Source organism: Equus quagga, chromosome 15 (genome assembly GCF_021613505.1).
Source record: "Equus quagga isolate Etosha38 chromosome 15, UCLA_HA_Equagga_1.0, whole genome shotgun sequence".
NCBI lineage: Eukaryota > Metazoa > Chordata > Mammalia > Perissodactyla > Equidae > Equus > Equus quagga.
In genome coordinates, this window is record NC_060281.1 from 87267562 (window position 1) to 87293197 (window position 25636).

The 25636-nt window shown below is 57.1% G+C and overlaps 1 protein-coding gene across 8 annotated transcripts in view; it reads left to right on the forward strand.

Annotated features, from left to right (window-relative positions):
- Positions 1-25636, forward strand: part of OSBP2 (oxysterol binding protein 2) — a 183215-nt gene that overhangs the window by 142762 nt on the left and 14817 nt on the right. For all 8 annotated transcript variants that reach the window (XM_046639620.1, XM_046639623.1, XM_046639627.1 and 5 more), the window contains 5 exons: positions 7184-7437; positions 22012-22204; positions 22881-22998; positions 24712-24763; positions 25037-25183. In XM_046639620.1, coding sequence (XP_046495576.1) covers positions 7184-7437; positions 22012-22204; positions 22881-22998; positions 24712-24763; positions 25037-25183 — 764 coding nt within the window. The remainder of the gene's footprint in view (positions 1-7183; positions 7438-22011; positions 22205-22880; positions 22999-24711; positions 24764-25036; positions 25184-25636) is intronic.

Here is a 25636-nt window from a genome sequence, read left to right on the forward strand (position 1 = left end):
TGAGTGGGGCGGAGCACTGGCAGGTCTTCCTCTGGGGCAGGGGACCAGAGGACCAGCACCACCCCCCAGGTAGGGCTCACCTCCCCGCCTGCCCACTCCAGGCCAGGCCAGAGGGCACCAGCAGGCACAAGCTTCATCTCAGGGCTAGGTGTGGGCGAGCTGCTGCAGTCTCTCAGTCTCCAGGGCCTTGGGGGTGGTAGGTGCCATGAGGTTCTCTGTAAAAACCATGCCACCACTCCCAGCTCTGCCACTTAGGAGCCTTGGGGTCTTGGGTACCATCTATAACTCTCCATGCCGCCCTTTCCTCTTCTGGATGTGATTCTCTCAGCATAGTGGGTCCTACGTGGAAATGACACAACATATGGGAGCTCAGAGTAGGCAGGCACTAAGCTACCAGGCTGTTGGTTCTCAGACCCACGGAAGTCACTTGACCTCCTAAGGACCTGCTTCAAGGCCTGTTTCTGTCTCTTCTCAGCATCCAGCTGATTGGATTCTGTGATCAAATTCAGGCAGCTTAACAAACCTCGTGAAATCTAAATAAAAGTCACCAAACCTGCTGTAATTGAATTTTTGAGGCACTAACATTGCTGATTGGAAATGGCTCTTTTCTGCCAAGAGTGTAGCACCCCCGCCGTTCTCACTTGAAACCAACACCTGCTGTGCTCCTCAGAGGCCCTGCAGTGGGGCATCTCTTCTCACAGCCAGACTGCAAAAAAATAGGACGCACTCCCTGCTCAAAGTCCTTAGCACTCAGGATGGGATGAAAGCCGCCTGTATGGCCACTCAGGGACCACAACCACTGGCTGGAAAGCTGCCAGGGCTCAGGGACTCGGCCTCGTCCCCTCCCCATCAGACTCGGCAGAGAGGGAAGGGAATAGTGCCTGTCCCCAATAACCGTGCTGCTGGCCAGAGGGAGCACCACTGGGTCGCAACCAGTCCTCCTGGTGACGTAAGTGCCCATCAGCTGCCGCTGGAAAGTCGAGTCTCAGGCCGGGTGCAGTGGAGCCCATGCTGCACTGATGTAGGCTCCCCTGCGTGGTGCTGGGAAGGGGGTGTCCTTCACTACCCTTCCTGTGCCCTCTCGTCTGTGGCACAGCAGCAGGGCCAGGACGGGGCCAGTGGAGCCAGTCTGGGGCGAGCAAGAATACGCAGGCACTCAGACAGCATGTGTCCCTTACCACCTCCACTCCCAGCCAGTGGCATTCCCTGGCTGTCTGCTGGCCTTTGCCTGCCTTGCACTGCCCATCCCATGGATGATTGTTTGGGGGCCCTCAAGTGGCTGCCTCCTCCCCCAGCTCCCAAGGAGTGGGGCAAGACTTCTCTCTTTGTCTCCCCCCAGGTCCCTGCCTGGTTTCTGGCCTAGTGCCCGATTTGCTGCTGGGCATGCAGAGATGAGCAAGCTCTGAACCTTGTCATCCAAGAAGCCACCATGTTCTTTTTACATATTTGGATTACTCCACTTGGCTGGAGTCTGGTGGAGGGGCCCAGTGCTGAGGAGCCAAAAGGGAGGGAGCCCGAGGGCTCAGGGCAGCTGCTCAGTTGAAGTGATGTGTACCTTGTCCGGGGGGAGGAGCCATCTGCCAGACAGAGGAGAGGAGGAAAGAAATCCAGGGAATGGTGCAGAAGTGGGAAAGCACTGAGGCCATGGAGTGTCCACCTGTGGCCCTGGGTGAGCCACAGAAGAGCCAAGAAGGAGAAAGGACATGGGACACTGGCTGGCACTGCACCTGGGCACAGGACAGGGCGGGGGGTCCCTGCCTTCTTGTACCCCAGAGGTGGATGAGCCATCTGAGTGTCCCTTCCTGCTCAGGACCCTGCTGGGGCCCCTGCGCTTGTGCCTCCACCCCCATAGACAGGACCTGTCTCAGCACCACCTCCCCACAAAACTCGTCCAGCCCAGCACGAAGTGTGGGTGCAGAGGGAGAGGTGAGTGCTGGGCTTGCCCCTGGCCTTGTCCTTGCTGTCCTGAGGCCCTCCTCAGCCAGGGCATTTCTCACTCATCTCCAGCCACTGTGTGAGGAGAGAGGGCCCCCGGTCATCCTGTGCTTTGAGCCCAAGGAGCTCGTAGGCAGGTGAGGGCAAGGCCAGGTTTCCCAGAGAAACCAGGAGATGGTGCAAAATGGGGTGGCTGCAGGGCCTCTGACTCCCACGTCCCCACCATGTTACCTCTCCCCACTTCCAAACCAGTCTATGCAGGCTTTTGCTTCCTTGGTTTAAAAAAGCTGCCCCCTGACAGGGTTTCTCCACCAGAAACTTGATCCGTTTTCTTCCAAAGATGAAAAAAAAGAAGCTGCACTTCTAAAAATAGCCCACCTGGCTCCACTGCATTGGCTGTTTCCACAGCAACCTGCTCCTTCCCAGGAGTTTCCCTATGAAAGAGGGTTCCGGGCCTGGAGTGGGTGCCCAGTGGGCTCCTCAGCCAGAACCAGCTATTCAAGGGTTCGAGGAGAGCCCCAAGTTGGGGGCGGGGGCAAGGGGCACAGCAAACACACAAGGGCTCCCTCTGGTTCAAACCTTCTATGATTTGAAGTAAACTCAAGACCAGTTACATGCAAGAGTGAGCTGTGCCAATGAGGGAGTCAGGGATAGGAAGGGGGCCAGTGAGTCCCAGCTCTATACTGGCTGCACACTCGGTGCTTAACATCCTTTTCCAGAGAAAGATTAATATCCCCAGTGTATGGACGAGTGCTCTTAACCAAGGCCACGTGACTGCCTGGCACAGAACCCAGCTCCTCCCTGAGCCATCAGGAAGGCTTACGTGCCGGGCTTTGAGGGGAGGACAGAGGGACTTGTGAGGTCTCCGTGCCCAGGTAGGAGTTTGTGTCTAACAGAGAGCATCCAGGGACCACCTCCCAGGGCAGTAAGTCCAACATAATGATCCCTGACAGGTGAGAACTCGGCCTACTGTCCAGTTCAGCCACAGCTACTCTGTGTGGTAGCTGAATAAGGGCCCCCAAAGATGTCAACATCCTAAGTCCCAGAACTTGGTGAGTATGTGACCTTATATAGCAAAGCGACTTTGCAGATGTGATTAAGTCAAGGATCTTGAGATGGGGAGATTATCCTGGATTATCCGGGTGAGCCCAATATAATCACAAGCGTCCTTTTAAGAGGGAGGCAGGAGGGTCAGAGTCAGAGAGATTGGAAGATGCTACTCTGCTGGCTTTGAGGATGGAGAAAGGGGCCATAAACCAAGGAATGTGGGCTTCTTTTAGCTGGAAAAAGCAAAGAAAGATTCTTCCCTAGAGACTCCAGAGGGAATGCAGCGCTGCCAACACCTTGGTTTTAGGACTTGTGACCTCCACAATTGTAAGATAATAAATGTGTGTCGTTTTAAGCCCCAGTGTTAGTTTCCTAGGGCTGCCATGACCAATTGCTGCAAACTGGTGGCTTAAAGCCACAGAATTTTGTGCTCTCACAGTCCTGGAGGCTAGAAGTCCGAAATCAAAGTCTTGGCAGGGCCATGCTCTCAGAAGGCCTAGGGAGAATCTGTTCCAGGCCTTTCTCTCAGCTTCTTGTCTTGCCGGCATTCCTTGACTTGTAGACGTAACGCTCTAGTCTCTCTGTTTGTCGTTCATTACATGTGTCTCTGTCTTTTCTCCTCTTCTTTTAAGGACGTCAGTCGTATTGGATTCAGGATCCGCCCTATTGCAATGTGACCTCATCTTAACTAATTACATCCACATCAGTGCTTCCATATAAGGTTACATTCCAAAGCTCCAGGAAGGACATGAATTTTGGGGGGACACTAGCCATCCCAATACAGCCGCTAAGGGTTGGAAACTCATCCACTTAGGAAGCTTGCCACGGATGAGAAGTCACTGCCACACTCTGCTGGCCTGGCCAGGACGCTCAGAGAGGTCATGACTGCTGCCTTGCAACACATTGGTAAACTGAGTTGTACGGACTTAATCTAACAAAAAGGAGAATTCATTCTTGTATGTAACTGGTGAAAATTGATAAGTATTTTAGGAATCGGTGCTTTTCTAGAAATGGTGGTGTCTGAGAATAGGCTGGAGTGCTTATTCCACGGTCATTTGCTTCACATGGTCCTGCCATCCCAAGAGCTGCCTGTGCCTTATCTCGAGCTCTGCGCCTGGCCTGAAGGCTGGATTGTTCTGTTTCTGCTCCACAGCTGGAGCTGCTGTTTGCTTTTGTCACTTTAGCCAGGGAGTCTTGGGAGCGCCACTAGCTGAAGAACGTCAGGCCTGAGTTGCCCAGCCATTACCAAGAAGTCATTTTCATTAGAAGGTGCAGGCCCGCGTTGGCCCTGAGTTGTCTCTGGGGATGATGAAGAGCAGAGTCGGCTGCTCCGTCCTCCATGCCTGGTGTCCTTGTTTCAGAGGCATTTGCAAATGGCAGAGCAACTCGCTGGGCTCCTGCTTATTCACTTTTCTGTGAAGGTTTGATCTGAACATTAGAAGCATGCCAGGATCAGCAGTGCACAGACAGCCAGAGCAAGGCCTGGGGAAGTGAGGTAGGAGTTCAGATAGATGGCTCTGGCAGTCTTGCTGGGAGGCACAGCAGGGAAATGGCTGGTCCTTTGAAAAGCAGGGGCTGGGCAATGCAGGAGGATGGGAAGGCAGAAGTCCCTGCCGTCTGCCTCCTGCCCCAGGCCCTCCATCTTACCCCCTCCAGCTCTCCAGTCCTTCCTCCATCACAGTCCCTCCTGCTTGGTTCCTATGGGGTCACTGTCCTTGTGAGCTGTGTCCTTGGAGACCAGCAGTGCAGGCATGTGGGCTCCTACCCTGACTGCTGTTCTTTAGCTACCTGGTGGTCTTGGTCCGGACGCCTCCTGCCCTGAGCCTCAGCCCTCCTACATAGATGAGGGCTTGGGGTGATGGGGTCTGCAAGCCCCCCAGTGTAGATATTCTGGCTCTATCCTCTTCCTGATGAGGCTGACAGTCTCAGAGAGGGAGTGAGGTGACGTAGGCCTGTAAGGAGAGGGCAAAATGAGATGTTCCCATTAGCCCTGTGAAAAAGAGAAATCACTGTGCAGGGTACAAGGCTGCTCCTTGGAGAGAAAGGAGAGAAAGAAATGGCCACACAAAGCAGCAGAGCTCAGTGTGAACCGGGAACTCGGGCGTTCAAGCCTGTTCTCTCCGCCCACCTCACTTTTTATACCACCCAGGCAGCCTGGCAAGCCCCTCCCCGAGAGCTGCTCAGAGCACCAAGTCCTGGCCTTCATGTGGGCTTTGAGGCAGGCGAGGGCTCCTTTGTGCCTGGGAGTGTGGCTTTGATTTGGCCCTAGATTTCCGTTGCTGCTATTCTTACATTAATATAGTTGCAAAACTTCTGTAGGATTTTACCTCTCTGGATAGGTGTCTGCTGTGTCGTTGCTATGTGGATTGTTACTGTGTTTCTCTGGGATGCTCACTGTCACTGAGTTTTATTCCCAGTGGAAGTGGAACAGGGGACATGTGGGGTCATAAAAGCTCGAGAACCCCTACGGCCATAAGCTTGAGAAGCATAGGCCTAACAACTTTGTACATACAAGTGTTGTCCTTCCTTTGGAGTAAGTTCCCAACCAGTAGAGTTCCTTGTCAGAGGGAGAAGTGAGCCAGGGAATCATTTTCATCGCTCTTGATGGGTATCTGCTGGTTTATCCTTGAGAAATCAAAAGCTAATTTAATGCCATTTGTTTTTTTCTGATTTGCGGAATGTCACATTAAGTAGTTTTATCTGTGTCTCTAATATTTAGTTTCATCTGTCTTTTCAATGTGGGTTTGCTCCTCACAAGGACCCCTGATCTCAAACTGAGACTTGGGGACTCAACATGGCCAGAGTTCACCATTTTGGAGGCAGAGGCCCCTTCATTGTTCATCTGCTTCCACCCAGGCTTGAGAGGGGGTTTCATACTGCTGTGCTCAGCATGTGTCTGAAGAGCCCGAGACACTGTGGGAATGTGGGAGGCTGGACCACATGTCACCTTCTGAATGACACCCACTCCCTCCTTCTTGAGGACTGGTGGAGGTGGGAGGACTACGTGAGAGCGTGGCTGTCACTGGTCGTTCATGGCCTTGGAACTGAGTGGGTGCCACCCACCCTACCTGCTGCAGCGCATCCCCCAGAAGCCCCCACAGCCCTCCACACCCTTGGATATAGGCTGGGCTGGCCGCAGGCCAGGTTCCAAGGTGCCCCAGACTCCTAGGAAGGGATGAGCCAAGAGCACCTGGGCCGCTGCACAAGAGGCGAGAGAGAGTGGGAGGGGCAGGAGAGTGAGCGCCCACCTGGGCCAGCTCACAGACGCCCCAGAAGCATGGCATGAAGATGGTGACTCTGGAGACAGACTAGCTGGGTGCTCCGGGCATGACTTCACCTCTCTCAGCCTCAGTTACCTCATCTGTCCCCTGGGATGGTACAGTCCCTACCCTGACAAGGCCATTAAGAGGCCACAGCCAGCATGTACACACAGAAGGCATTCGATAAATGGGAGTGGCCTTACTCCTGCAGGGGAGATGGGTGATGACCTGCAGGAGGATGGGCTGGAGCAGAAGCAGGGATCCGGGAGTTGCGACTTTGGCCTAAGGGGGTCTTCAAGCAGGCTTTGAAGATGGGATGTCATTGGTGGCATAGGGGTGAGACCTCTGAGGAGGCGGGGGAGGTATGAGGAGGTTCCAGGTGGTGGGGACCCAGTGGGAAAGGCTCCAAGCACAAGTGCTTAAGTGTTTACAGGGAACAGGGGGCAGTTTGGTGTGGCTGGGGGGTGGGTGGAGAGTAAAGTAAAGCTGGCAGGGAAGGTGCGGGTCAGCTTGTGCTGGGCCTGCAGTGTGAAGAAAGGCGCCTAGGCTTTATGCTCTGTGGTCTGGGAGGGGAGCTGCTCCCACACAGCATTCTCCCCTCTCCACCCAGCACAGCCCTTGCCTGCACGTCACAGCGTCAGGGAGCTGGCACCCTGCACCTGGCTGGGTGCCTGCAGGCCTTCCCCCTCCGAAGCATCACTAGAACCTGTCATTCAAGCTGGTCCCCCCCATGCCCTCCCACTGACTCAGGAGGGCCTGCGCCCACTCCAGGAAAGCTGGTGGACACCTCAGGCTGACTGGGAGCAGGAGCTGGCACCTTCTAGGGCACTCTCTTTTCTCGAGTGGTTCTACCTGCTTTTCCCTCCTGGGCCCGGGCCATGTGGGCCTCTCAGTGCCAAGTTGGTCAGTAAGAACCATGGCAACTCTGTTTCCCTCCACAGATGACTCTGGGGACGACGACGAGACTACCTCCCCAACTGACAAGAGCGAGCTACACTACACCATCAAGGACCTCTCCTTGAAGTTGGACGACCTCGGCACGTGCAATGACCTCATCGCCAAGCATGGTGCGGCGCTCCAGCGCTCCTTGAGCGAGCTGGAAGGCCTCAAAATCCCATACGAGAGCAGTGAGAAGCTGAAGGCTGTGAACGAGCGGGCCACCCTCTTCCGCATTACATCGAATGCTATGATCAACGTAAGTGCCCACCAGCATCACTGTCCTGGCACAGGGCTCCCTGAAAGAGACATGGCTCCTTGTCACTCAGTCCCTGAGCGGGCAGCTGGGGTGCTGACAGACCAAGCCTCCGTTTCCAGTGGCTTCACATTGTTTCCCAAAGCCAGCTCCCTCCTGCACCCTCCAGCTCCCTCTTGATCCTCTGTGTCATCTCATCCACTTGGTTGTCAGTGGGTGAGAACGTTCTTTTTAATTGTCTGGTGGAAACTGGAGTTGGGTATGGAATCTGGTTGAGGTTTGCAGGTGGTTCAGGCCTGGGTAAAGAAGGCCAGGGCCCCAAGTTGAGCAGCTGACTCTGCCCACAGAGTGGGGACACGGCTCCCACATTGGCCCACGACACCTGCCACTGCTCTTTCCCTGAGTCCACTGGACAGATGCAGCAGGATCAGGACCCAGGATCGGGGAACCATGTAGGTGTGGTGGGGGGCTGGCATTGGGGGTTCCCTTAGCCAAAAGAGCTTTAAAGCTGAACCTGCCATGGGTCCTACCAACCTGACAGTAGCCAAATGGGTAAGCGGAGTCTGTAAACTGAGAGGCACAGCCACAGGAGTCGCTGCTCCCCCGGGGTTCTCAAAGCTACATTGCTGTGACCGGGAGCTGGGAGGGTCTCTCCATGGTGGCAGAGAATATAATGCTTAACAGTGCTTCTGGGCCCTTCTTTCTGCCTGGTGAGTGTTCCCCAGAGATGTGTGTGCTCCTCCAGGCCTCCACACTGCAGGCACAGGTCTGACTGTGACAGCTTCCTCCCAAGAGACACATCCAGGCTGGGGTGGCATGCTGGGAACGAGGGGGCCCAAGAGGGGAGGTGTGGGGAAATGGACGCCGCTGCAGAGGAGGGGCCCAGATCCATAGAATGCGGTTCAGGCAGGCGATCAAGCTGTCTGGAGACAGTGGGTAGTACCACCTAGAGGACCCAGCCTCCAAAGCAAAGGGGTTAGATTAGAGCAGGAGCAGGAGTTGGGACCAGGCTCTCAGCCCACCACCAGGAAACCCGAGGGCAGGGTGGGAAGGGGGAAGGTGGAAGCTGGAGCCCTACCGCAGGCCAAGATCCCCAGGTGAAATGCTGGGAATCCAAGACTTGCCCCAAGCCTGCCTTACTGGTCTTGTGGGCAGCACAAATGGGAACAGGTGAACCACCCCCACCCCCTACCCCTGCCACAGACAGGCTTGGGCCTGGAACCACCCTGGGTGCAGGAAGAAGCCTTAGGAATCCCCTCCCTGGTGCTTGAGGCTGACGAGGTGCACCCTCTTCCCAGACTGCTGGGAATCATGGCCTGCAGGTGTGAGGCTCCCTGAGCACTGCAGGTGTGCCACCTTTGTCCACAGCACGCAGGGGTGCAGTTGACGTACGTGCGCTGAGAGGCTGCTGCCCCGCAGCTCTGCGGCTGCCCTGTGAGTTGGCCCCATCATCCCTCTCATTTTCCTGCCTCCACCCTCTCGGCGCGCTGGCCTCCTTACAGACCCCAGATTCTAGGCATCTGGGCCCCTGCACTTCTTCTGGTGACAGGCACAGATATTAAGCATTTAGTGACATAATGATGTATTTGTGTTTCCTCATCCATCCCAGAAGCCACCACCACCCCTGGCCTCCCTGGCACTGCCTCCCTGCCCACGAGACGGAAGCTGCTTTGTCTCAAGGAAGCAGTTTCGGCTTTTCCCAGAAAATGAACCTCTCAGCTGGCATCTCTAGCAAAGTCTTTTGTCAGACATCAGAGGCTCATCTGTGTTTACGAAGCCATAAAAACAGCTTGTCATCTAAGTATATAATGAATTGTTTGATGGGAAGCGCAGCCCCCTGGGGTTGATTACAAAGCCTGTTTGCAGTTCCGCTGGCACCAGGAGAGTCAGACCCCAGTGACAGGAGAGTTGGACCCTGGGCAGGGCTCTGCCCACCTGCTATTGTGAACCTGTATGAGGGCCTCTCCTCTGGCAGGAACTGGGTCAGTTCTGGGAGGGTTCAGATGTCCCCAGTGTGTGCAGAGGGGCCACCTAGGTGAAGCATCCCCACCTCTAGCCTGGCCTTGGAGGGAGTTGGACCAGGGATCTGTAACTAAGGCAACCATATGGCTCCCAACCCCAAGCTCCAAGGGGAGCAGATTCACATCCAGGACCACTTTCCCCTCCCTACACCATCATTAGTACCATTAGGTATTATTAGCACAAAGTGGAAACTGAGGCTCAGAAAAGTCACCTGAGCTGCCCAGGGTCACCCATCTGGTAAGTGGCCAAGCTGGGATGCAAGCCCAGGTCTGTGTGGCCTGCTTGGGGAGTGATGGCCCCCATGCTCTCGGAGGTGGTAAGGGTGAGACCCCAGAGCGCTGCAGAGGCCCCCTACCTGTCTGAAGTTAGCACATGGAGTGGGTGGCCTTGCATCTGCCTGGGGTGAACCCCCAATCTCAGGGACCAGAGTCCATGGTATGCCTTTTCCCTTTAGGCTGCAGCCCCATCAGAGCCCTTCCTGGGAAGCGGGGCACTCAGGATGGTGGAAGCCCCTCCAACCCCTGCTGTTGCCAGAAGGCACAAGTCATGATCCCCCAGATCGTTCCAGGTCTCGCTGTATGGGGAGGAAGCTGTTGGAATCCCACTGCAACTCCACCGCCTCCCTCCCTGCCCACTGCCCTGGCTGTCGTGAGCCCTTCGTGGGGAAGCTTCCAGCAGCGCCCATGCTGAGTTTGGAGAACCTCTATTCCCACCGCCGCTCTCGGCTAGGGCAGGCCCCTCCTGTAAATGGTGAACGGCTGTGGGGTTTTCACCTCATGGGCTCTGATTGAGCCTGGGTCACGGAAGTGGAGCAGAAAATGAGGGACGGCTGGCCAGACCAAGGCTGCAGGGAGACACATCCTTCAGAGGGCCCTGGGCAAGCAGTCCCCTTCCCACTCGAGGAGGGATCAGCTGCTTCATCTTCACTTTTCTCCAAGATGGCCAAGAATCTGGGGTGGTTCAGCCTTCAGGAGAAAAGTCAGAGGGACAGTCTTAAAACCTCCTTCAAATTTGGGAAAGGGCGTTGATGTCATAAGACTTTAGGTCCCGAGCCCCAGCAGGGCAGGGAGGGGGCCTCTCTGGACAATTCCCAAGATCCCAGGATCCGTGGGTAGTGACGCAGGCCTGCTCCTGTGCTACTGCTCCCCGGGCATGGTACAGCGAGCCCTGAGTCGAGGATGGCCCCCTCTGTAGGCATTTGAGGGAACAAGTTGCTCAGAGGACATTTCCGGATCAGCCCCTTTGTGCCTTTGCCTGTGCTGTACCTTCTAGAACACCCTTTCTTTCCCCATACCTTTAGATACCTTTTCATCCTTCAGAGATGCACATGGACATCACCATGGGTTTCCGAGCTCCCAGTCAGGAAGCCGTTCCTCCAGGCTAGAACCCCCCAGGACCTAGGGAACCACCATGTGGTGTTTCACCTGTTATTTCAACATCCATTCCCTCACCAGGCTTTGCACCCCTTGAGGTCAGGATCAGGTCTTAATTCAGCTGTGTCCCCAACATTAGCCCAGTGGGAGTGCTTAATATGTGATGTTTCAACCAAAGTGGGTCTCATCTCTTGGGGAAAAAAGTTCTCAGTAGCCCACATGTCAGGTTTGCCTGCTGTGTTACCATTTACAAAGCCCTTCCGGGCCCGTTTCGTCCCCTGAACAGGGTCAGTGAGAAAGCCCAGGCTCAGCCTGCAGAGCCACTCATTGCTGTCCCACGCACCTGGTCACCTGGCCTTGCAGAGAAATGACCCAGCCTGGTCACCAAGAAATAGAACAGTGCTTCGTGAAATTAAGTTGTAATTGCGTTTTCCACGAGACCACCACACTGAGCCCCCCTCCCTCCTCTTGCAGTTTTTGTTGCCAGGATTTGGAGGGTGGCGCCTTGGAGGGGCCTCTCTGGGGGCAGCATCTGAGCAGGTCAGGACAGCACCATAGTGAACTCAGGGCCACCCTCCCCCTCGTCGTGCACTGAAGCCGTGGCTCCGTGGCTCTTGCAGTTAGGGAAGTCCTGCCTGATGGGAATTGGGAATGCAGACCTCAGCAGCTTCCTACTGAGCCTGCCTGGGCTCGTGCCAGGGGGGCACTGGGCCCTGCCCGTGGAGCTCACAGTCCAGAGGACTCACATAGTGAGGCTGCATCACACGTGGGGTCAGCAGTGCAGCCCTCTCCAGGAGTACCTGCACAGGCGCAGCAGCTCACATGCCCGCTCTTGAAGGTCGGGCTTGTGGAGGGGCTGGGGAAGAGCTGGGGAGCTTCACAGTCGGCCAGGGAGGTGGGCTCGGCCCCGGCTAACCACAGCCCACAGGAGAGCACTCCTCAGGTGCCAGTTGTGTGTCCTGGGAGCCAGGGTGGGGCCTGGAGAGGGCAGAAGTAGTAGCCACAGAGCGGGGCCTGGAAGGGTCAGGAAGTTTTCTCCCAGGCAGGGAAGGAAAATATTAACAGTGACCACTGCCGGGCCGTTGCTGCGTGCAGGGGGTGCTGAGCTCTTTACACACACAGTTCCCTGTAAGTGGCGCACGGGGACAGGGACCCACACTGCTTCACCTCTAAATCCACCCACCTTGTTACCTTTCCTGGGCCTCTGGGGACAGTTCCTTGGCCTCCAGTCATGGTGGCCCCATGGGCAGGACCTGGTTGTTGGGTGAAGCTGATTGATTGTGTGGGTGGTGGCCCCACCTGCTGCTCTGGAAAGGAGAGCAGACACATCTCCTTCCCTCCTTAGGAGGGAGAAACAGGACGTGCGAGTCACATGACTCCTGAGCTTCCCCGGGGGCCCAGCAGTCCCTCCCCCGTCTTGTCTCCCACCTGTACCCCATCTCCCCTTTTCCCCCTCACCTCCCCCTTTCTGCTCCACATCCCATCCCCATCCCCCGCCAGCCTGGGTCACTCACCAGATCTGAAGAGACCACAGTCTCTCAGCCCCATTCCCACCTGTCACACCTCAGATGGACTCACCTCCTCCAGGAAGCCCCCCACCCTGATCCCGCAAGCCCGCAGCTGCTCCCAGGGCCCCTTCTCACAGTCTACCCAGCTGGCTGAGCCCTCCCAGATGGCAGCCCCTCTCCCCCTCACCCCTGCCCCAGCTCCTGAGGAAAGGACTGGGAGGGGCTGGAGCAGGCCTCTGACCAGAGGAGAGCCGGGTCAGGAAAGGGAGTTAACTTTCCATGGTCTCGCTCTGTGTGCCCGGCGTTCTGCACACGTGACCTCCCCCACCTACTCAGCAGGCCTACAGTGGGGAAACCCGCTGCTAAGGGTGTGCCCAGCTCTTCAAGGTTTTCGCTGCAGCCTGCTGCCTCACAGGAGAAAAATAAACCCGCCCCTCCCTTGAGCAGGGGCCAGAGGGTCAGGAAACTCTCCCCTGCCCACCCTTGCCCCGCATCCCCACCCCGGCTCCGCTGACCCACCGCCCGGTCTATGGGTCCACAGTGTCTCATAGACTTTTCTACTGCAGCATCTTGACCGTCCTCCCTGCTGGGCTGGGCACCCTGCTAGGACAGGACACAGTCTCCCTCGCAATCCTGGAAGCCCTGGAGCTTCCCTGCCTGGCACAGGGCCCAGCATCCAGGAGCCTTAACAAACGAGTGAGAGAGAGAGTAGCTTGTGAAATAACGCAAGAGCGAATGAATGAATCGCTTCATGTCTGGCAAAATTCCCTAGCGGGTGATCTCGTGAGTCTGATCAAAGGCAGCCCAGCAGTTCCCTTTTCAGATTACCATTTGGGTGACTATGAAGTAGCCTGCCGCTTCGGAGGAGCCTCACAGCACCATAGGTGTCTTGGTTTGTTAGACTGAGCCTCGAACCACAGAGTGCCAGTGCACAGGTGCTCTGCCAGGCCTGGGTGTGGGGACGGCAAGCTGAATCCTTCCTCGTCAGTGTCCTTCCTGGGAGCAGGATGTGCCTGGAGTTGTAGCATTGGATCGGCCGTGTGGTTAAGGTGGAGAATGATTGAATTAATACGTATTACCAGCTAGTATTTTGGGTATTAGTTCCCGTAAAGTGAAAAGAATAAACTCCAGTTTTATTCCCTTTTCCAATAAATTTATTTTTGTAGCAAAGTGAAGTGCCCTGGTTTGAAGGACAGGCCTCTGTGATGATGGTGGTGCGACAACAGCAGCCCATCCCAGTTTCTTCCCATTACTTTGTTTGCTCCTCACAATAGCCACACAAGGTTGGTGTCGTTACAGCTTCCCTGTCGTGATCATCATTTGTATTATTTGGGTGCCACCTTGAGGCCCAGGGTGATCATTTTGCCCAAGGGTTGCAGGCCCGGCTGTTGTATGAGCACTTGGGGTCATAGCCAGTGGTCCCTGGGCCATCCCCACTGCTTGCCAGGGGATTGTGTGGAAGACTAGGGGTGCATCACCTGTCACCAGGCCAGTGCCCCTGGACTGTCCTGGGTGACCTGGGCTCCCCATGAGTTGCCCTTGAGCCTCGTGTTCTGGCCTCACGGCCCCTGTCCTCGGCAGAAGAACCCCACAGTATTTCCATGGTCATTCTGGGGGCAAGCTTACCATGGGGTGATGTGGGTGCACACCCCCTGCTGCCAGGGTTCCCTCCCTGGCCTGTGGAAGCAGGTTCTGTCTGTGGGCCAGGGTGGCAGAGCCAGGCTGGGGAAGTGTTGCTTCTGTGACTTTCACATAGGCCCACCTCTCTGCCCACTGAGCCCTCGGGACCTCCTTATGCCACCCCCTCACATTTCTTCCCCTCAGCTCTGGCAGGGGGAGAGGCAGCCACAGTCCCAATTAGAAGGCGCTGAGGGCTGTGTGGCAGGTGCTGGTGGTCATCTCCCGCTGCAGTGCTGAGCCCTTCGGTGGGTTGGTAGCCTATGGGCTTGTTCCCTGCCGGCTGCTCCTCCAGACCCCCGTAGGTGGGGCCCAAGCAAGGCAGACTGCTCAGACATGGCTCCTACACCTGAGCTGTGAGAGGCTCCTCAGAGTTGGTGACTTGTCCCAGTGCCTAGGACTCAGCCCCTCAACCCCATGACCCCCATGGCTCTTAGGAGCTATGAATTCAGGTCAGCCCGGCTCACACCCACTGCGCACTTTGCAGCAGAGTGGTGTGCAGCTGCCACTGGACACTGAGGCACAGGAGGCCCTCCATGATCCCTCCATGATCCAGCAAGGCCCTGGACAAACAGCAAATAAAGCGCACCTCGTGGAACCTGCATCTTCCTGGGGACGCATAACCACATAGATGATAGGGCATGTCAGAGGGAAAAGACCTTCAGAGGAAACGGAGCAGGCTGCTGGGTGGGGCAAGAGGTCACAGGCACAGACCAGCTGGAGCGAGGAGGGGACGAGGTACCTGGAGGGAGGTGGGGAGAAGAGCAGCGGGAGGCCAGGGCCGTGGGGGAGTCAGGAGCCTGGTCACAGGGGTCCTTGAGTATTGTCACTGAGAGCACTTCGCCTTCCACTCTGAATGAGGCTCGCACGGCCACGGAAAATGGTCCAAACCGCATTTCAGCAAGAGCCTGCAGCTGCTTAGAGAAGGGGCTGTGGATGAGGCAGGGCCAGGCGCTTGGAGCCCCTTTAGGAGGGCCCTGTTGTCACCTAAGAAGGGATGGTGGCTGGGACTGGAGGAGAGAAGCTGGCTGGCGAGAAGCAGTGCTGTGGCTGAGTGTTGAGGGTAAAGCCAGCAGAGCTGCTGTGGGGTGAGGGAGCAGGGCCCTCAGGAAGGACTGCAGGGTGTGGCCTGAACCACTGGAAGGATGGGGCGCCCTTGCTGTCTGACCCCCCTCAGTTCTCACATGCTGGACATGGGCACACAGGTGAGCCCCACGGGTTTGGGCAGGATGCAGGAGGGCCTTCGCCAGGAACAGGTTTTGTGTAGCCATGGGGTGAGCAGAGCTGGGCAGCAAGTAAGCCCTACAGGAGACCAGAGACAATCGAGGTGCCCAGTGGGGTTAGAAAGCGGGAGAGGGCCTGGCCATCAGAGGGTGGTTGCCCACCAGGCCCACCTCAAAGGGCCGATGGAACAGACACTGCACTCTGGGTCCCTGAGTTTACCAAGGAAGGTGGTGGCCCATGAGGGACACACTTTGGTGCCTGCAGTAGAGCTGTTTGAGGGAGATGGGGTGCAGATCCTCATGGCAAGGACACAGGAAAGCTGTGGAGGAGGGGTGCCCAGACAGAGAGGGAGGGAGTTGGCTCCAACTCCAGTTGAAGGGGCCTGCAAGAGCAGAACACGATGGGGGAGGAGGCATGGTGGGGGAGCAGAGAGGGACACAGGGAGAGGGCAGGTACAGGCAGGTGAGGACAGGTGGGGGCAGGTGGGGCACATGGGGACAGGTAGGGACAGATTGGGGGCAAGTAGGGCCAGATAGGGGTAGGTGGGGTGGGTATGCAGATACAGTGTTCTTGGCCAAGGCCTCAGATTTGGGGCATCATAGAAATCAAGACCCAGAGCAGAAGGAGCTGTTGACTTCTGGAAGCGCTCTGAGGCTTCTCTGAGCCCCTGTGGAGATCACGTGTGGCTCCTTGTGCCGAGCGAAGCAGTGGTGAGGGGCCCTGGAGCTTCCCGCCCTCATCCTTCTGGGGCCTGTGGGCAGGTTCCTGTCCAACTGACCACTGTTCTGCTCCTGACAGCTTGCTCATTTGGGGCCTGGGGAGATGAACAAAAATAGATTCCAGAACTATCTAAAATCAGTTGACAAACTGGTGGCCAGATGGTGCCAGTTCCTATGCACAAGGGGTAAACTATTTTGAATGTGGAGAGGGCTATTTTAAAGTTTGAATTGAAGTGAAAAGCTGTCTCCCCAAAGCAGTATGTGAGTCACATGAAGGAGAAGCCGTGACCAGCCCCTCAGTGTTTGGGAAGGGCTGGCTCTGCAGTGCCAGGCAGCCCAGGCTGAGTGCTACACGAGGGAAGGTTTCCAAGCAGCCACTGAAGGCCAGGCCCGAGTGGGGTCCTGGCTCTGCAGACCCTCCTGAGAGCTTGAGAGGCTCCCCAGACCACACACAGGACAGGCATGGGACCCAGGCCGGCTGACCCCATGCCCTCCCTGCTCACCCACCCATGTTTGGGGACCGGCAAGGTCATTGTCAGGATTAGGATTAGGAACCGCAAAAGCGATTAGAGTTTGTCCTCCTCCCTCCTGGTTAGCTGGGCAAAGATTTCCAGCTCTGAAACATTCTGCGTCTGTCCCATGGGACATCTGTTAGGGTGACAGCAGCAGTTCCCCTTGGAGCTCACACAGCTTGGCCTCAGCACAGTTTCCCCTGGGTGGGCATCCCTCACAGCCCCCTTCACCAGCCTCTGGGAAGGGAGAGTCCCCGGTGGGCAGGCATGGCCTGCCGACTCCCCAGCCTGTTGCTGAGCAGGGCCAGCCCCAGTGCGAGGGGCCACCTTTTCCATCCTGGGCGTTTTGGTTCTCACTCTGTTTTGGGGTGGCTTAACAGGCTCCCCACCCTCCCACAGAGATAGAACTGCACTGCCCGCAGGACCCTGCACCTCTTCATCTCAGGGGCCCTCTTGAAAGCACTGGTTGGGGGGCAAGGGGTAGGGCTGGGAGACTGGAACCCTGTTCCCATCCTGAGGACCATCACTCCAACAGGCGACAGAACTAGGGACTCTGCAGGAGTCCTGGGGTTCAGCCCTCTGTTCATCTTGTGAGGATGCCAAAGCCCAGGAGGCTATGGGCCTGCCTCAGGGTGGGCAGCAAGGAAGAGCCTGTGAGGGGCCCAGATGCTGGGCTCATTGTTCCACCCATTCCCGCCCCTTGTGTGATTTAGGAGCAAGTATAGTGTGGGTAGGGGGCTTGAGGGAGGCCCAAGGGGCGCTGCTCCTGCTTAGGGCTGGGCACGAGCTCTCTGAGGCTTGTGACAGAGCCTCAGAGGAAGTGTGACGGTGTTCAGGGCCTTGGTCAGCCAGGCCCTCCCTGGGCCCCTGGGGAGCTGCCCCCAGCCGGCCCCTCCGCTGGGCCCCAGGCCTAATCCAGCTTAGTGAGCACACAGTTCACAGCCCAGCTCAGCATTTCAGGGGGGCCAGCGCCTGCCTCTCTGTGGCATGGCCAGGATGAAGCCTGGAGAAGGCCAGCATCAGAGGAAACACCGGGAGTTGGGGATGGACACCAGGTAGGCACATGGGGATGGAGGGGGCAGACGGGCTCACAACAGCCCACAGGGTGACCGGGGCAGCTCATCTGCTGCAGATGACCCTCCCAGTGGCAGTGGCAAAGGCCCTGGTCCAGCTACATGGGCCACTCGATGTTGGGGGACAGCAACCTCCACCCTGCCCTCCTCTTCAGGCAGAAGATCAGAGTGGCCTGATCTTTGTGTACCCAGCCCAGCTACATGTGGCCCAAACGAAGCCCCAGCTGTCCCGGGGATTTGACTTCCTATCCCCTTGCCGCTCCGTACTAGCCTATCCTGCAGTGGCAGCAAAGTAGAGGTCACACACAGCCCGGTTATCACCCAGCTGCCCTGGCTGTGTGAGCACTGTCTTCAGCTGCAGGCCCAAGTGCTGGGAGGCAGACATGGCTGAGGCCGGGCTGGGTCCTGTTGCTCAGACAGGGTTATTCCCTGACATCCTTGCTAGTGAGCATCTCCAGGAGCCCAGCTCCACTCCAGGAAGGCCACGGGACCCCACACTGCCTCTGCCCTCAAGGGGCACCCAGACAGTGATTTACAAAATAAAAGCAGTGATGGTGCTGATCCCATGCCCTGGGAGACTTGCAGGTAGGGTCCATGGGCCCTACACATACAGCCTAGTGGCCTTGGGCAAGTCCCTTGGCCTCCCTGAGCCTCCATTCCTCCTCACACTATTGAAACGGTTCCCTCAGTGCTTGTGAGAATGCTCCAGACAGCCCTGACCCACGGTGGGTTTGTGTCGTGAGGGAGGTGAGCCGGCATCAGAATGAGCAGATGTGTTCGGGATTGAGCCGAAGAAGGGGAGGCAGACACGGTGCCTGGTGGGCCACACGTGAGGGCGTGGGGAGGGATGAGGCTGGAGAGGATTTGGGCCAAGACTCTGAGAGGCAGTCAACTGTCCCAGGAAATACAACAAACATTCCATTTGCCCTTGGAAGAGAAAATGGCCATTCTTAAAGTATTTAGAGCTCATGAACTTCAAGGGTAAGAGGTAGGGAGCATAATTCATTTTCATACTATAATCATCTTTCTTTTTTTCTTTTTGCTGTTAGGAAGTCCAGAGGCCTTATGGAGCCCTCTGGCATGAGTTTGTGGGAATTATTTACCATGACCTTTGGCTACTCTTTTATACTGTTGTTTCTGACTCTTCCACAAGTCTTGTTTTAAATACCGTGAGTTATAGGAAAGCAAAGCACCCATCTATGTTAAAACTCATTGACAGCGAGATGATTACAGGAACTGTAGAGGGTTGGCAGGGAGTGATGGCGGCAGATCCGATGGAACAGTGCTGGGGGAGGGCAAGGGCAGAGGCAAGAGGCCTTGTGCAGCTGCCAGGCCAGTCTGTCAGGCCACCCGGCAGGGCACCCAGACCAGGCAGAGCCCAGAAAACCATGAAACATCCATGATGTGTCTCGCCTGTAATAAGGCCCCATGCGAGGCACAGCCCAGGCCTCTGCACCCTCACCCCCATCAGGCAGGCAAGGGGACCATGCCTCAGATGGACATAGGCTGGCTCTGTGGTGAGGGAGCATGACTCTGCAGCCGGATAGACCCAGGTTCCCACTCCGCCTACCCCTTGTTGACCTGGGCACCCGCTTCTTCCTGGCCCTCAGTCTTGGGGGGACAAGAGGACCTGGCAAGGAGCTTCCCTGAAGCAGTGTGCCTGGTGCCCAGCGCCTGCCCAGGGAGATGAGGGTGCTCCCCCTCTGCCAGTGCCAGGGCTCTTCGGGGAGTTTCTGATGTGTGCTGTGCACCCAGCTCAGCAGGGCCTGTGAGCTGCCTGGGCCAGTGGCAGAGTCGGCCAGTGGCAGAGTCGACCAGTGCCCTCCCCGTGTTAAGACCCCTTCTTCAGTCAGCCAACAGGTGGCAGGAACCGAGACTAACTTGACTGGATGCTGGGGCCAGGCTTAAGGCTACAGGAAAGCAAGAATGACATGGGACGCAGCTCTCTCAGGAGCAGCAGCTCAGCATAGACCCAGCTCTGGGGTCTGAGTCTGGGTCTACTGCTTCCTGCCATGTGACCTCAGAGCCTCAGTCTCACCTACCATGGAATGGGGTGGGGGTCTCTGCCACTCATCTCACAGGACTCCTGTGAGGGTCTGGAATGTTCCTGAGGCACCCAGAGGGATACTCTGCTCCCCCACCGCTACCACTTCTTACACCCTTTGGTGCAGACCCAGCAAAGAGGTGCCATCTACTCTGGCCCTGGGATGGGTGGTTGCTGTGTCTGCTGTCAGGGGTCCTACCCTGAGGCCTGCAGTAGTGAAGGAGGGCAGGGACTGAGGACAAGGCTGGAGGCCACTGTAGGACCTAGGGCAGTGAAGGCTTGGCTCCAGGTCACAAGCCAGGGAGCAGTCTCAGGTCCACATTAGGGGGGGTCCCCAAATGGCTTAGCAGTCAGTGACCACAGCTCCACACCAGCAAGTGAGCCTTACAGATCCATAATTAGCAAATTCAAAATAGGCCAGACCCACAGCTGCCCTGGATGCAGCATCTCCCCTCCCCAGAGCCTGTTAGGTGCCCAAGGAGATTGCTTTTCTTCCCCGAGGAGGTCTCTCTCCCACCCCAGCCTGTGCCAGGACACCTGTCAGTGTAAATCTCTGCCCCCCTTCTGGAGAAGCGAGTTACAGTGGCTCAGGTATGGCCAGGCAGGCACCAGCACCCAGACCTTTTTGTGGAGGGTGGGAGGTCCCCGAACCTGAGACGGAGTGAACACACCTCCTCCCCAAAGCCTTGTTGGGGAGCTGCTGGGAACTGAGCCTCAGTTTGCTCATCTGTCAAATGGGGATGATCCCACTCCTCCTACCTCAAGGATTTTGCTGAGTGAGCTGAGACGGGGCCTTGAGTGCAGGGTCTGTTGGACATTACTGTTCGTCTCACAGACAGGACAGGGCTCAGAGAGCTAGAGTGGCTTGTGCAGGATCCCAGGCCTTCCCACTCCTGATAATGTGCCCTTTTCCACTGTGCTTTGCTGGTTTCCTTGGGCCTCCATTTCCACATCTTCAGCATGGGGGTGGGGGAGGCCTTGCATGGGTGCTGGGGGGTGAGATGAGATGATGGCAGGAAGGCGTCCGGAGGAGGGCTTGTTAAAGGAGTGACGTGCCTGGGGCCAGCTGACCAGCCTGCCCTCTCAAGTCCCAGGCTGGGGGCCCTTTCCACTAGGGCAGGCTGGCCCCCAAGGCTTGGCTCTCCTTGTGGGGTGCGAGAGCCAGCCGAGCCCAGGCGAGTGCCCTGACGCAGAGCCATGAGGAGCTCACCCCCTCTGCAAGGTGCTGGTCCAGCCCTGCTCTCCTGAGGAGGCCCAGTACACCGACCCCCCGGCAGAGCGTTCACTCATCCAGCAAACGTTCTGGAGCAGCTGCCGAGTTTGGGGGATTCGGTGGGATGAAGAGCAAAAGGCACAGTTGCTAGAGAAGCTACTTTGTCCATATGAGATGCAGTGGAGGCGAGAGGGCTGAGGAGTTAGCGGGCAGGCGAAGGCATGAGCATCGGGGGTGGCCCCCGACGGTGCCTCTTGAGTGCTCCTTCCCAGGATTCTCCACATCACCTCCCTGGTTCCCCATGACATAGTGCTGCGTTGTCCCTGAGTCACAGGTGAGGGGCCGTGTGCCTCTCCCTCCAGGAAAGCAGGTCTCTAACACGTGGGGTCAGACAAAGTGTGGGGAGGGAGTGTTGGGGAGTGGCAGCCAGAGACCAACGATGCAGGTTGGGCTGGAGAAACGTGTCCCTTCCTACTGCATTAAAAGAGTCCAGAAAGGGCAAATCCAGAGGTCCCTGCTTGGACCTTGCTGCCCTCCAGGGACAGCTGAGGCCTGGGCCCTCCTCTCCACTGTGATGACAGGGGCAGAACGACCAACCCCTGCTGCATAAGAGTGTGGTGGAACCACCTATGGACCTGGGAAGCTGAAAAGAATCTGGATGTCATAGTAGACCACAAGTTTGAAGGGGGAACCTTAAAAGCAGAGTTTTGTGACACAGACTTTGAGGTAGCTTGGTGGAAAGTTCTAGTCCCAGTTCCTCTGCCAGACAAGACCATTTACCTCTCTGAGCCGGGCAATGTAGTAAGATGTGGCTTTCCTTCCTTCTGTGCCAAAGCCAGGGACTGGCTTGAGCTGGTAGAAGTGCCTTGGGTTCCAGTAGGGACGGGGTCATGACAAATCTCAGGTCCAGCCCACAGTGAGGATGCGGCAGCAGGTTTGGTGCTCTCAAGTGGCATCCTGACTATGGGACACTGATCACGGCAGATGCTAGTACCTCGGCTGGCTGTGAGAAAGCAGGGTCCTCATGTCCCCACAGAAGCCAAAGGGGGCAGCAAAGGTGTTTCTGATGACTCCAGGGAAGTGGGGGGTAGGAGAGACAGCTCCCCCCCCAGGGCCTTCCTCACTGCCCCGAAAGTGGCAGGCAGGGTGTGGAGTGTGGAGACAGGCCCCTGTCCCAGGTGCCATGCTCACATGCCACACCTCGCTCCCTAGGCCTGCAGGGACTTCCTGGAACTAGCAGAGACACACAGCCGAAAATGGCAGCGTGCACTGCAGTATGAGCAAGAGCAGCGCATCCACTTGGAGGAGACCATCGAGCAGCTAGCCAAGCAGCACAACAGCCTCGAGCGGGCCTTCCGCGGCGCCCCTGGCCGGGCCAGCAACCCCACCAAGAGCTTCAGCGAAGGTGAGTCGGGCAGAGCTGCCAGGCCCGCCTGGGTCCCTTGCTCCAGGCCGCTCAGCCTCTGTCCATCTGACTGGCGCTCCATCCACTCCACCCTCAGCCTCCCCTCTGCCAGCTGGCTCTGCTTACACAGTCCCCCAGTACACATAACCCTTAACGTGCCCACATTTGGGCTGGTCTTGGCCAACTCTGGCCTGCCCCTGTGGCTTTGTATTTCTCATGCCCACCACCGACGGGCAACAGTCTCCCTGTATCTAGGTTCCAATCCTCAAAAGAAAAGTTCAGTGAGCCCAGCTGTTCCCTCTTTGGCAGGGCTGCCCAGGTGCCAGATGGCAGGCCACCTAACCTTGGGTTAGGGATCATGGGTCCCCTCAGAAGGGGGTCTGTCGGAAAGGGAAGCTGGGTCGCAGATAGACTGACCAGCATGTTGAGAGATCCGGGAAGGCTTCCAGAAGGAGGGAGGCCTCTGAGCCAGAGCAGTAAAAGGAAAGTACGTTCCAGAAAGGGAGCAAGGGCAGTGACAGCCAGCTCAATCTGGACCAGGTGACTGAAGTGGGGAGTTCCTGCAGAGGGGGCAGTAGGGTCAAAGGTGGGGCGGCCATTTGGGCTCTGGACTTCCTGAAGCAGGCCAGTTTTTTGAAGTCACAAACTGAGGCAGCAGCTTTGCTTGTCTCTCTAGGAAGCTTTTTGACTCCCAAAGGAGAGGACAGTGAGGAAGATGAAGATACAGAGTACTTCGATGCCATGGAAGACTCCACATCCTTCATCACGGTGATCACCGAGGCCAAGGAGGACAGGTGGGTTCCCTGGGCGGGGTTGGCCGCTCTGGAAGGAACTCTCTCCATCCCTGCCTTGTTCTTCTCATGCTCCATCTGCTCTTCTCTGTACTTGGGGTTTTCTTTAAATCTTGCTCCAGATGGCATTTTTGCTTAGCTTGGTTCTCTTCTTCCTTAAATAAAAAATGCCCAAATAGAGTTTGTATCAGGATTTAATTTTAAATGGAGATGGAGAACAGGGCATTGGCTGGATCCAGGTCCAGAGGGGGGTGGAGGGGAAGAGTGACTGGGGCCCAAGGGCTGAGGCCCAGAAGGCTGGGGCTTGCTCATTCTTGCCTCAGAGCTGCACAGGGTCCCGACCACTCCCCCCACCATGTCAGCATTCCAGAACAGACAAGAGATGCCGGAAGTCTCTTTTATTTTCTATTTCCAAGCCTTTGTTTCATTTTTCGTAACTGCCTGCTCTTTCAGGATGTTTCTAAACACACATTAGATCACACAGTAGTGACCAGGACATTGACCAGAACTGAGAGTCATGTTGTCAGACTCTCTGGGACCCTGAGGAAGTGCCTGTGGGTGTGGACCATGTTGGTGCACAACATGTGCTGAGGGAAGAGCGTGGGACAGGTGGGCGGGCTGGGCTCCACCCATGCCGGGCTGTGATCAGAGGGCAGCGTGCCAGGGCTTGAATATAGATTTAATATAATTGGGAGTCCTGTCCTCAGTGGGGTCTTTTATTCTCATCAAATTGCTTAAAGTCCTAACAATAGAAGGGTTGGCGAGTATGGCAGCATTGGGGGACACAGAGGGGGCCATTGAGCTGCACAGTTGTCTGGGGCCCCTGCCATTCCCTGAGGAGGAGCCGCTGCTCCGAGCCTGGGGAACAGCGACCTAACTGACCACAGCCTTTGCCGCCCACTGCCGCCTTCGCCCACGAAGCATGTCAGAGTCACAAAGCCGCCCGTGCTGACCCACGCGCGTGTGCCTCAGGCGGGGCGCTCAGCCCATCCTGGATGAGGAACTGCAAGTGCCCCCGTGGCCTCTCTCCCCATGTCTGTCCCGCTGCCCACCGCACTGCACGCTGCCTTCCACAGGCCCCTGGAGCCAATGTCTTCTGCCTGTGTGTCCCCTTGTCTGCAGCGCCCTGTCCCCCTTCCCCACAATGACCCTGGTGAATCCTTCCCATCCCGAGGCCCTGACTACCGAGAGCCCGTCCCGCACCCTACCCGACCCAGGTCACCCTTCCTTGGGGCTCCCTCAGAGCCCCTGCTGCTTTGGCTCACCATCTCTACCACAGGTATTCATCCAACCCACTTCCTTCCCTTCTGGAACCCCTTCTGGTCTAGTGTGGGAGTCAGACCAGCAGACAGTGAGGACACAGGAGCTCCAAGGTGCTCCAGGAGGCTCTCCCAGAGGAGGTCCCTGCCTCCTCAGCCTCATCTGGGTCCTGGGGCAGCCAGTACCCCAGAGGGTCTGTGTGGAGGGACCTCAGGTGAGGCTTTTGCTGAGCACCTGCTGCCACAGGGCAGCAGTGGGTAAGAGCCTCTCCACATCACTGCCCTGGGTCCCTCAGCCCTACTTGAGTGTCCTGAATTGGAGACAGCCCTTTAGAGGAGCAGCCTTGGGGTGGGCTGCCCTCTAACTTCACTGAGAGGTCTGGATAGAAGGTGGCCAGGTCCTGAGGAGGCCTCAGGATTTGTAAATAACTTGCCTCCCCTTTTGTGTTTCCTGCAGAAAAGCTGAGGGTGGGACCACAGGCTCTGTGGAGTGGACCTCAACAGACAATGTGAGTGAGGGGGGAGCACCCTGAGGGTGGCTGAGAGGGGAGGCCAGCTTGAGCTCAGGGCCCCCAGGGTGAGCTTTGCGCCCTGGTGCCTTTGGGTCCCTGGTCTGCCTTCATCTGACAGTTCAGGCAGAGTCAGGCTGCCCCTCCCACCAGCAATGTGCCAGTGGCCTGCTGGGTCCCCAGACTCTGCTGCGTCAGAGGTGAGGGCAAGGTCTGGAGGGCCGAGGGGGCGCTCTGGACTCCACCGACAGACACACTCTCCTTCTCCACCAGGTGCTAGACAACACCTCACTTGTGCCCAAGGGCACCCCAAAAGTCAAGAGGCGTGTCCGCATCCCTGACAAGCCCAACTACAGCCTTAATCTCTGGAGCATCATGAAGAACTGCATTGGCCGGGAGCTCTCCAAGATCCCCATGCCGGTAGGGGGCTCGGACAGGGCAGCCTCAGTGGGTCCCGAGGGGCTGTTTTCCTGGGTGTGAATGAGAAGTAATGGCCTGTGTAAAGTACAAGCCGCCCAGGGTGTCATTCTCATGACACCTGAGCAGCATTCACGAATTACTGAATCATGTTCATCAGCATTGCTGAAGGCCCCCCAAGAGCAGAGGTCTCAGGCTCTGAGGGAAGGAGCCTGAGAGGGGCTCTGTGTTGATCAGAGGTGTGGGGGCCCCCAGGGCAGCTCTGCATCTGACAGGGCCTCACAACGTCCCGGCTGTCCCGACTTCATGGGGCTGTGTGTGCACACAGGCAGGCCCTCCTCTGTGCCGGAAGCTGTTCCTGGTGCCCACCCCAGTGAGGTCACACGGCGGGAGAGGGCAGGACTGTTATCCCCGTCCCACCAGGCCACGATGGCATCTCCATGGAGGAAGAGCTTG